This window comes from Phocoena phocoena, chromosome 1 (assembly GCF_963924675.1).
Source record: "Phocoena phocoena chromosome 1, mPhoPho1.1, whole genome shotgun sequence".
Classification (NCBI taxonomy): Eukaryota; Metazoa; Chordata; class Mammalia; order Artiodactyla; family Phocoenidae; genus Phocoena; species Phocoena phocoena.
In genome coordinates this window covers 32,828,047-32,839,932 of record NC_089219.1, presented here as the reverse complement: position 1 = coordinate 32,839,932, position 11,886 = coordinate 32,828,047, and the positions used below count along the sequence as shown (strand labels likewise).

General features: G+C 41.0%; 1 protein-coding gene across 1 annotated transcript; it reads right to left on the bottom strand.

The window, feature by feature from the left end:
- Positions 1-434: 434 nt before the first annotated feature.
- Positions 435-11,124, bottom strand: LOC136136992 (zinc finger protein 684-like). Its single transcript, XM_065895248.1, has 4 exons — positions 11,016-11,124; positions 10,772-10,897; positions 6,828-6,994; positions 435-1,868 (listed from the first exon to the last, which is right to left on the bottom strand). Exons 3-4 carry the CDS (start codon positions 6,970-6,972, stop codon positions 943-945), a joined length of 1,071 nt encoding a protein of 356 aa, XP_065751320.1. The 5' UTR covers positions 6,973-6,994; positions 10,772-10,897; positions 11,016-11,124; the 3' UTR covers positions 435-942.
- Between the last annotated feature and the right edge of the window lie 762 nt (positions 11,125-11,886).

Below are 11,886 nucleotides of genomic sequence, written 5' to 3'. Positions count from 1 at the left end.
TTCTTTCTTCAGTGTCCGGTTAATCAGGATTAAATACACACACGCACATACACACACATGCACACACACACGTTTTGCACAGAGAAGAAAACATATTACACAATGTCCTCAGCTGAGCAGAGCAGAAGACTTCATAACTGTCCCTATTATTTAAGAGGAGGCTCAAGAAGGCTCAGTAACAACTGCCTTAACTATTCATAAGTGCCACGAAATGGTTAGAGATCAAGTTCATAGCACTGACCTTCATCCTACATAATAAACCGTATTATTTCATTTATATTTGGCAAATCTGGATACAGTGATTTTAGGCTTTGAAGAGACAATGATGGTGTTTCCCAGAGATTTAATAGATATAATTTTAGAAGGGGTTTAAGTTTTATTTATACATTTTTTATTGTAGCAAAATATACAGAATATAAAATGTACTATCTAAACCATTTTAAAGTGTACAATTCATTGGCATTAAGTATGTTCACAATGTTATGCAACCATCGTTACAACAGATAAAATTTTGTATAATGTGCATAGCATATATTTCAAACCCATGGTTATATAAATTTCTTAAGCAATGCAGACATTTGTATAAATTGTGTAAAAATCATAAATCAGGGGCAGTGTACACATGCAATTATAGTCAGTCTGATGCCTTATTCAATTTTTTCACAACTTCCTCAGTTTTACTGTAAAGTTGTCTGTAGCTCAAAATTTTCTGTAATCTTTTCAATAAAATTAGTAATATCACTTACAGAACATGAATTTCAGAACATGCTTTTCCACATTTATTCAACTGATAGGGTTTTTCTCATGATGAATTCTTTGCTGCTTCAGTAAAAGGCTAATTTTAAGTTTTCCCACATTTACAAAGCTCCCTTGTTTTTATGACTTCTTTGATGGAGAATAAGATGTGTTTTCTAGTTAAAAGATTTCCCACATGTGTTGCATTTATTGTGTTGCTCTGCTGTGAGTTGAGTAATGTTTAAGGAGATGTGATCTCTTGATGAAGGCTTTGCCACATTCAGTGCACCCGTGGGGTTTCTCACCTGTATGAATTCTCTGATGCGTGACCAACACTGATGAGTCTGCAAAGGCTTTGCCACATTCTCTGCATCGGTATGGTTTCTCGCCTGTATGGATTCTGGAGTGTTTATAAAGGGATGAACTGTACTTGAAGCTTTTCCCACACTCCTTACATTCAAATGAGTTCTCGGGTGTGTGCGATTTCACATGCTGAGTAAAGGAAGAGTTCCAGGTGAATGATTTCCCACATTGACCACATTCATAAGGCTTCTCTCCAGTGTGGAGTCTCTGATGGACCACGAGTTGTGCTTTATGCGTAAAAGCTTTCCCACAATCACTGCACACAAAGGGTCTCTCTCCACTATGAATTTTTTGATGAGCTGCAAGGTGTCCCTTACTGTTAAAGGCTTTCCCACAGTCACTGCATTCAAAGGTTATTTTTTTCCTTGTATGCTTTTTGTCATGTCTAATGAGATGAGACTTCTTTTGGAAGGCTTTCCCACATTCACTGCACCCAAAAGTTTTTTTCCTTCTGTGCTTTTTTTCATGTCTGATAAGACACAACTTGTTTTTGAAGGCTTTTCCACATTCCTTGTATTCATAAGAGTTTTCTCTGATATAACTTTTATTATAACTAAGAAAGTATAAGTTAGGTTGCAAACACTTTCCATTTGATTCACATTTATGCTGTTTTTCTCTTGAAGAAATAAAATTTATATTCAGATTACAATTTTGGACTGTCTCATTGGTCTGTGTTTTCTTGAAGGTGAACATACCTTGGTTCAAAAAACTGTCTTTGCTTCCTTCTCCTTCCTGTCCCTCTAGCTCATCATCAAGTAAGCAGATAACTTCTAAAAAGGAGTAAAATGAAACATTCTCAATTACTCCTTCCACTATCATGTAATAGAAAGAAAATTTTAAAGTCTATGTTTTAGGGCAAAGATGCCTATTCTGACCACTTCTAGTCAACATAGTACTAAAGTCCTAGCTAGACCAATTAGGTAAGAAAAAGAAACAAAAAACATCCAAATGGGGAAGGAAGAAGTAAAAGAATCTGTTCATTGATGACATGATCTTGTATTCAGAAAACCCTAGAGATTCCATGAAAAAACTGTTAGAACTAATAAATTCACCAAAGTTGCAGGATACAAAATCAACATACAAAAATCAGTTGTCTTTCTATACCCTAAAAGCAAACAATCTGAAAAGGAAATTAAGAAAACAATCCATTTACAATAGCATCAAAAAGAATAAAATAAACTTAAACAAGGAGATGAAAGACCTGTACACTGACAACTACAAAACACTTTTGAAAGAGATGAAAGAAAACACAAATAAATGGAAAGACATTTTCCATTTTCTGTGTTCATGGACTATTGTTAAAATGTCCCAAATGTACCCAAATGTATCTACAGATTCAGTGCAAGCCCAGTGGAATTTTTTGCAGAATTTGAAAAAGCAATTCTAGGGGCCTTCCCTGGTGGTGCAATGGTTAAGAATCAACCTGCCGGGACTTCCCTGGTGGCACAATGGTTAAGAATCCGCCTGCCAATGCAGGGGACATGGGTTCAAGCCCTGGTCTGGGAAGATCCCACATGCTGTGGAGCAACTAAGCCTGTGTGCCACAATTACTGAGCCTGCACTCTGGAGCCTGTGAGCCACAACTACTGAGCCCGTGTGCCACAACTACTGAAGCCCACGCACTTAGAGCCCATGCTCTGCAACAAGAGGAGACACCCCAATAAGAAGCCCACGCACCGCAACGAAGAGTAGCCCCCGCTCACCACAACTAGAGAAAGCCCATGCACAGCATTGAAGACCCAATGCAGCCAAAAATCAATAAATAAAATAAATAAATTTATATATATATATAAAAGAAGAATTCACCTGCCAACGCAGGGGACAAGGGTTCGAGCCCTTGTCTGGGTTCACACAGCAACAAAGACCCAATGCAGCCAAAAATAAATTTAAAAATAAATTAATTAACTGAAAAAAAAAAAAGAAAAAGAAAAAGCAATTCTAAAATTCATATGGAACCACGAAGGACTCCCAAAAGCCAAAACAATCTTGAGAAAGAACAAAGCACCAGGCCTCACATTTCCTGTCTTGAAACCACATCACAAAGTTACAGTAATCAAAACTGTACTTTATGGTACTGGCATAAAGACAGAGATATAGACCAATGGAAAAGAATAGAGATCCCAGAAGTAAGCTCACGCATATATGGTCTTCAAGAAGTGTGCCAAGACAACACAATGGGGAAAGAATAGTTTCTTCAACAAATAGTGCTGGGAAAACCAGATACCCACATGTAAAAGAGTGAAATTGGACCCCAATCTTACACGACAAACAAAAATCAACTCAAAATGTATTAAAGACTTAAACATAAGATCTGAAACTATAAAACTCCTAGAAGAAAAGATAGGGGAAAACTTCAGAATATTGGTGCTCACAATGATTTCTTGGATAGGGAACCAAAAGCACTGACAACAGGAGCAAAAATAGACAAGTGGTACTACAGCAAACTAAAAAGTTTCCGTCAAGAAAAGGAAACAATAGAGTGAAAAAGCAACCTACAGAATGGGAAAAAATATTTTAAAAATATATACTGGATAAGTCGTTAATATCCAAAATATATAAGGAACCCTTACAACTCAATAGCAAAAAACGGGCAAAGAACTTTAATGGACATTTCTCCAAAGGAGACATACAAATGGTCAACAGGTATATGAAAAGATGCTCAACATCACTAATCATCAGGGAATTGCAATTCAAAACCACAATAAGATATCACCTCACACCTGTTAGGATGTCCATTATTAAAAAAATAATAACAAGTGTTGGCAAGAATGTGGAGAAATTAGAACTCTGGTACACTGTTGTTGTGCATGTAAAATGGTACAGCCACTATGGAAAACGGTATGGAGTTTCCTCAAAATATCAAAAATTGAACCACCATATGATCCAGCAATCCCACTTCTGGGTATTTATCCAAAAAATTGAAAACAGGATTTCCTAGAGATATTAGCACTCCTGTGCTCACTGCAGCATTATTCACAATAGCCAAGAGTTGGAAACAACCTAAATGTCCACTGACAGATGAATGGATAAAGGAAATATGGTATATAATACTTTAAAAAAGAAGGAAATCCTTCATATGCTACAACATGGATGAACCTCAAGGACATTAGGCTAAGTGAAATCAGCTAGTCACAGAAGGACAAAAACTGCATGATAGCACTTACATAAGGTATTTAAAATAGTCAAACCTATATAAGCAGAAAGTAGAGTAGTGGTTGCCAGGGGCAGGGAGGAGTTGGAAATGGCGAGTTGTTCAATGGGTTTAGAATTTCAGTCCTGCAAGATGAGGAAGTTCTAGAGATCCCCTGTACACCAATGTGCATACAGTTAACCATATTGTACTATACACTTAAAAGTTTGCCAATGAGGGTAAGTTTCATATTATGCATTTTTTTCTACCACACACATGCAAAAAGTCTCTGGTTTCAGGCCTAGTCTCCCATTCTGGACTGCAAAACAAAAAAGAAATCTGTATTTGTCCTGCCCTGGGCATTAAGAAGAAACTGCTGAAATGGAGGCTTCTGGAAAACAATAATGAGAACAAGTACCTTTTTCTATTTATAAATATGAATTTCCATTCTGTGAAAGATGGTAAAACAGGCACAAAATAATGTTATAACAATGACAAAGAAAGTTAAAAAGGGCTCTTAACAAGGATGCAGAGTAGCTCTGAGAATGGGGAGAGCCTTTTCAGAGGAATGAATGAGGAGGGTAACCAGGGGAACAAGGAGATAAAGGCATTCTGAGAAATGAGAAGAGCTAGACTGGGTTGGGGAAATTTGACCAGAGTCAAAATCTACAACATCTAAGAATTAAGTTATCCTGTTAGGATGCTCCCGAGTCTCCTTCACACACTTCTCCTTCTCCTTCCTCATCCTTCACACAACCACCAAAGAACTGTCAAGCCATTAACTCCCTTTTACCTATAGGCACTTTCCTATATCCTCTCTAGCCACCCAAGCCACAGTTGAGGACTATTTGTAGAAAGTTCTCCAATTCCACTTCTAGCTAGGATTCATTCTCCAATGCCTACACATACCCAGGAACACAGAGGCTCAGCAGAACGTTGAAAAGAGACCAGATGTCAATTCTTTTGCTTCTATCATCAGCTATTTCTACTACTTGATAAGAATTTTTCTTGATAAATAATCCTATTTTTTTATAACCTCTTTCAACCTTCCAGATGTACTAGCCTCCAAAACTCTGCTTTGCCCCTGACACCACACTCTTTAACTCAAATTTCACATTTTGGTTTCCACACATACAGATTCCATTATTTCTGGGGATCTGAACCATAGGACTGCTAGGCTTTACCAACTTTTGCCTTTATATACTGTGTGGTTAAGAAAGTTAACTCTGACTACTGTTACTATGGTGCCACACCGTGTCCAAAACAACATAATCACTGCTCAAAACCCTACAAATGCTAAGTCCACTGATATAATAATGTTAGGGAAAATGGAGAAGGGAATTCTTCACTGTTTCTGAGATTGCCTTCCATCAAGGGAGAACCTTATTAGTGTAACAATTTGGACTCTTACCTCATTCCTTATTTCTCAAATAAACACAATCTGACTACATTATTAGAAACAGATGTATGGAAAGATCTGCCATCATGGTGAGGAGGGAAGAAGAATGAGGATTCTAGGGACTGAGAGAACCAACAAGCACTTCGATGGAACAGGCAGCGCGAGGAGCCAGAGCGGAGAGGAAGGACATCCTCCCACACAAGAGCTGACAAACAGAAAGAGCGGCCACGTGGAAGAGTGGAAGTGAAGGGGTCACCTGGGGATCTGAGGATGTTGTGTCAGGTGTACCCACTCACTTTCAAACGTGTGTGGTTTTAAGAGGTGCTTCCTGCAAAGTATTTCAGAGGTGCCTGTCCCTCACTCACCAACTGGGATCTCAGTTCCAGAGACTCCCATCTACCTGCTTTCTCTGACTCACTTGGAGAGCGCCAACGTGGGTTCTCTCCCTCCACCATCCATGGCTCTTGTCCTTGCTCCACCTTGAAGATCACTTTTGTTTTGGTGACTGGACACCCTGTTCGTGGGAAACAACACAGAACTGGGGACAAAGTGCTAGGAACAAATGACTACCTTACAATTTGGGTTTGCCTCCTGGAGTCTTAGGGCCTGTGAAGATAACACGCTTTAGAACAGAAAAGACCCTTCTTCATTTGGGAGGCAGAAGCATTAAACATACTACCTGATCCCCAAAGGGGATTATGAATCTTTGACCGGACTAAGCTGGTGGTACAGTGGTTAAGAATCCGCCTGCCAATGCAGGGGACAAGGGTTCGAGCCCCGGTCCGGGAAGATCCCACGTGCCGAGGAGCAATGAGGCCCGTTCACCACAACTACCAAGCCTGCTCTCTAGAGCTCGCAGCCGTAACTACTGAGCCCATGTGCCACAACTACTGAAGCCCACACGCCTAGAGCCCGTGCTCTGCAACAAGAGAAGCCACCACAATGAGAAGCCCACGCACCGCAACGAAGAGAAGCCCCTGCTCGCCATACTAGAGATATGGAAAGTCCGCACGCAGCAAAGAAGACCCAACACGGCCATAAATAAACAAACAGAAATGGCAAAAACAAAGAAAAAGATTCTTTGACCACTAAAATTCAGGGTCAAATTTACTAATGCTTCAGAATGTTCACAGGTTTCTCAAGTCTTAAAGGAAGGGTACTATTAGTATATCCTGAGTTACACAGGGAAGTTGTCCTTACCCACTGAGATGAGGTTTCTAAAGTTCTCCAGTATCACATCCCAATACAGCTTCCTCTGAGAATATCCCAGCAGCTGCCACTCCTCCAGGGTGAAGTCCACAGCCACATCCTGGAATGTCACTGATCCCTGTAATAGTACATTCATCTTCGACCTGAAGTGAGCACCACTGGGGCACGTGGAGGGGATTCTGCCCAAGTCCTCTAATTATGTTCACATGTTCAGAGTTTGCAGTAAGTTACCTAGAATAACTAAAAACTACGTACTTGATTTAGAATTAAAATTTGTGATAGAAGAAAATCATATTAAAACTGTCCCACTGGTCTTCCCTGGTGGCGCAGTGGTTGAGAGTCCACCTGCCGATGCAGGGGACACGGGTTCGTGCCCCGGTCTGGGAAGATCCCGCGTGCCGCAGAGCGGCTGGGCCCGTGAGCCATGGCCGCTGAGCCTGCGCGTCCGGAGCCTGTGCTCCGCAACGGGAGAGGCCACAACAGTGAGAGGCCCGCGTACCGCAAACAAAAAAAAAACAAAACTGTCCCACTGTATACATATACACACATACATATATATACATACGTATACATACATATATATGGAGAGAGGGAGAGGAAGAGAAGGAATAAGATAATACTAAGGTCACTGAGCATTGTTTTGGCCTCATGTGTTCTGCTTACACAAAGGGACACTGAAAAACAGTCATATGAAAACGGCTACTCATTTATGACAAATCATCAAATTTTTTTCTTTCACGGTAAGTTCCAGGAAAATCTTTATCTATAGAATTGTTATACCTTATTCTCTAGGTCATGGCCAATAACTTCACTGATTGGGTATCCTGTTTGTATGACTGCCAAGATTAAGCATAACTTTGCATCTCAACATTACAAAGTATGTGCAGACCCTACGGCCTCTATATCAATTTTCTAATTTTTCTTCAATTTAAATTTCAATCTATATTTTTCCCATTTATATTCTTACCTATTAATGCTTTTTCACTTTAATATATGGAGCCTTACAAGTCACTTCAAATTCACCAGAAAGCAAATTGGAATTTGAATGAATAAATGGATGGATAGACATATGGATGGATGGATATCTTGCCTGGAAGTTGGTCGCTTTCTGTGGCTCATGAGAAAGCACACCGATCTACGAAAACAAGACAGGGGGAGTCCCCTGCCTTTCCAGCCTAGAAATAAGTACCTATGTGCCAGCTACAAAAAAGGCTACTGGGGGAAGAATGACCTGTCAAACAAGCAGGGAAGTCCATGTTATATAGAAAGACCAACTTGTCCATTTTCAATCCTGATATGATCACAGGAAACTTGGATAAGGATGGTCTCTCTTGGGTAGATGTATACATTTCTGCCCATTGATCTATTACAAGTTATTGTTAATTTCTGATCTAGTGGTTTCTTTTCTCACAGAAACATATCCCAAAGAAATAAAAATTGATGGATATGAAGATTAAAAGCCTGAGTTCTAGAGCCAGGCAACCAAGTTCAAATTCAGCTACTCCACTTACTAGCAGCAATGACCCTCAGAAAGTCACTTAACTACTCTATACCTCAGTTTTCTTATCTGCAAAACGCTGATGATAATAGTACACACATCATAGGATTTTTATGAGGATTAAATAAGTGAATACATGGAAACCACTCAGAACAATATGTGGTAAGCACTCAATAAGACTGTGACTATTTTTAAAAGTAAAAAAGGGGAGAAAGGGAGAGATGAAAAATGTTTTTATATCATTGCTTATAATATGAAAACACAGACAATAGCTTAAATGTCCATTAACAGTGTTGATTAAAAACAAAAGATGCTGTAGAAAGATATTGCTTTGGAAAGAGGTTCCATTTATATTTGTAGGTGAAAAAAGTACGTTAAAATATATAACATGGGGGCTTCCCTGGTGGCGCAGTGGTTGAGAGTCTGCCTGCTGATGCAGGGGACACGGGTTCGTGCCCCGGTCCTGGAAGATCCCACATGCCGCAGAGCAGCTGGGCCCGTGAGCCATGGCCACTGAGCCTGCGTGTCTGGAGCCTGTGCTCCGCAACGGGAGAGGCCACAATAGTGAGAGGCCTGCGTATCGCAAAATAAATAAATAAATAAATAAATAAATAAATAAATAAATAAATATATATCATGATCCTCCCCTCCCCTTTTAAAAGAATATGTATGCAGATACAGAGACACACAAGCTTGGTGGTCTCTGCAAATAAATAATAGCTATTTACCAAAATGTAAATAATTGTTATTTAGGGTTGTAAAGACAGCAGAATCATATGTAACTTCTATTTTATTTTTTTACATATTTGTACTTTCTAAGTGTTTATACTGTATTAGTTTTTCAAATACATACATATACACATACATGTAAATATATACAGTTTAAAAATATACATGTAAAACTTAAACAAAGGTCTATAATGCCCTACAACATCTTGGCTCCACCTCTTCTAACCTCATCTGCTTCAATCCTTCAAGCACCCTCCTATAGTCACTCTGATCAGACATTCAGCTTTCTTGCTCTTCCTCCAAAATACCAAGGATGATTACTCAGGATCTCTGCACATCTCTTCTGCCTGGGCTGTTCTCCCACAGGGAAAAATTGAGATACCGCACAGCTCACTCTCTAAAGTCCTTCAGGTCTCTGCTTACAGGTCACTTACCAGTGAGGCTTTTCTTGACAACCTCAGATAAAAGAGCTTCCTCCCTCACGGTCACCACCACTCTGTACACCCTTACTCTGTCTTTTTCTCCATTGCACCTACTATCAAATAACAGATTGTGTATCTGTTTGATTTTTGTTTCTCTACCTCCATGAAAAACATAGATTCTGTTTTGCTCACTGTGGTGCACCAAGTACCAGAATGGTGTTTGGTCCACAACAGACACTCAGCAAATATTTGCTGAATGACTCAAACTCCTTGTTACATGTTTTCAAAAGAAACTTATTAAGCAACTTTGGCCCAACTGAACTGTGATGCAGAGGACTTCCCTGGCAGGCGAGTGGTTAAGACTCCACGCTTCCACTTCAGGGGGCACCCGTTCAATCCCTGGGCAGGGAACTAAGATCCTGCATGCCGCTGCGGTGCGGCAAAACTTTTTAAAATTTTTATTATTTTTATTTTTGGCTGCACTAGGTCTTCGTTGCTGCCCGTGGGCTTTCTCTAGTTGTGGCGAGTGGGGGCTACTCTTCATTGCAGTGCAGGGGCTTCTCATTGCGGTGGCTTCTCTTGTTGCAGAGCACAGGCTCTAAGCATACAGGCTTCAGTAGTTGTGGCACAGGGACTCAGTAGTTGTGGCGCACGGGTTTAGTTGCTCCGCGGCATGTGGGATCTTCCCAGACCAGGGCTCGAACCCATGTACCCTGTATCGGCAGGCAGATTCTTAACCACTGCACCACCAGATAAGACCCGTGGCAAAACTTCTGAACTGTGATGCAGGAAAAAGAACAGTCTGGGAATTGAAGACTGGATTTCAGGCCTGACTCAGCCACTAACAAGCTGTGGGACTCTAGCACTCAATTGCCATCTCCTTAAAATGAAGAAGCAGAACCAGAAGACTCTGAAAAGTCCTTCTAGCATCTTGAGGCTGTGATTACTCTGCAAACTAGCTCTGCATTTAGGTAAGGGGAGAAAGGGAATCAGCATAACCCCAAAGGGCAAATACGACAACTAAAATAGTTAAGGAGCCAGCTTAATTGTGAAGGAAGCAATGAGGAAGGGAACGCACTGGTGTGAATGTGTGTTTGTGAGAGCCTGAGAGAGAGAGAGAAAGAGAGAGGGGGACTGAATAAATGTGTTTAGGAAAGCAGCAGAATTTCTTCTGTAGTAGCTCTTGGTTCTTCTTTCCCATGATCATACCCTCATTCTCCTGTGAGTTTCATTTTCCTGTGGAGCCTGACCACATAAACCCATACTTCATTTTCTGTAATTCTCACCTCTCTCCTCAAACATTTGGGACAACACCTCTATAAACACAGTCCTTGATGGTACTTACATGTAATGCCATGAGTCAAGCCCTACTCTCACTAGATAGTAGAGACAGAAGTTGATTCTTGTCTCAACTGAAATGGGGTAAAAATGTCACAGGTCAGGAGAGCCTCTTCCCGGGGTTAATCTGATGGAGAAGCAACACTCCTTCAACAGGAACCTTCACGTTGGGCCACGATTCTTTAAACTCACCATCCTGTGGCCCTAGGTTGGCTTTTTGTAGATTTTAACCAGGGCCGCTGGAAACTGAAACAGGCAGGAATACGCAAGAGGGACCCTCAGGTTCAATTACACAGTCTTCCTGCAGAGACACCAAGAGTTCTCTCAATAACAATGATCACAAGTTGAAGTTCATTTAGCATTCACTCCTCAAGAAGAATACAAACTAACTCTTTGTTTTAGGCAAAGTACTATGTTGCAAAATTAATGGAATTTGGGTAAAATGGCACTGAGTTTGAATACTCGCTCCTCCACTAACTAGCTGTGTGATTTGAAGCAGCTTCATACCTCCCTGTAAAACGATGAGTACACTTACAAAGTCATCGTGATAAACAAATACCAATACTTTAAAATAATGTGCTTAACGGTGTCTGGCACTGGCTGTATTGATTCTCTTCCCCGCCGCTTTGAAGGGGTTTACTGCCTTCGGCGAGTCAGAAATCTTGTGGAATGAGATGAGTTACGGTTCAACGCACAGGCGGAGGCTCCCTACGCGGGCCACACTACCTACAGCACAGCAACGCAGACTGGCCCGCCACGCCCCAGCCAGACCTGGGCAGAAAGGAGCCCAGCCCTTACTCGGCTTCCTCTGAGCCAAATGCCCCCGCGCATAGGAGTTGCCTACAATTATGCTTTCTTCACATGAACTGAGAAGCCGGTCTCTGCTCTAGCTCACCCGCCGCTCAGTACTGAAACACGTGGAGGAACGCAAACACTTCCTGAGGTCCCCACTGCGCGTGTGCGGAAGTAGCGACCCACCCAGACCCTCCCCCCAGGGTTCTCTGAGGAAATCCACCAGGGACTACATTTCCCATAAGGCTCCTGGAATTTTATGTCCGTAAGG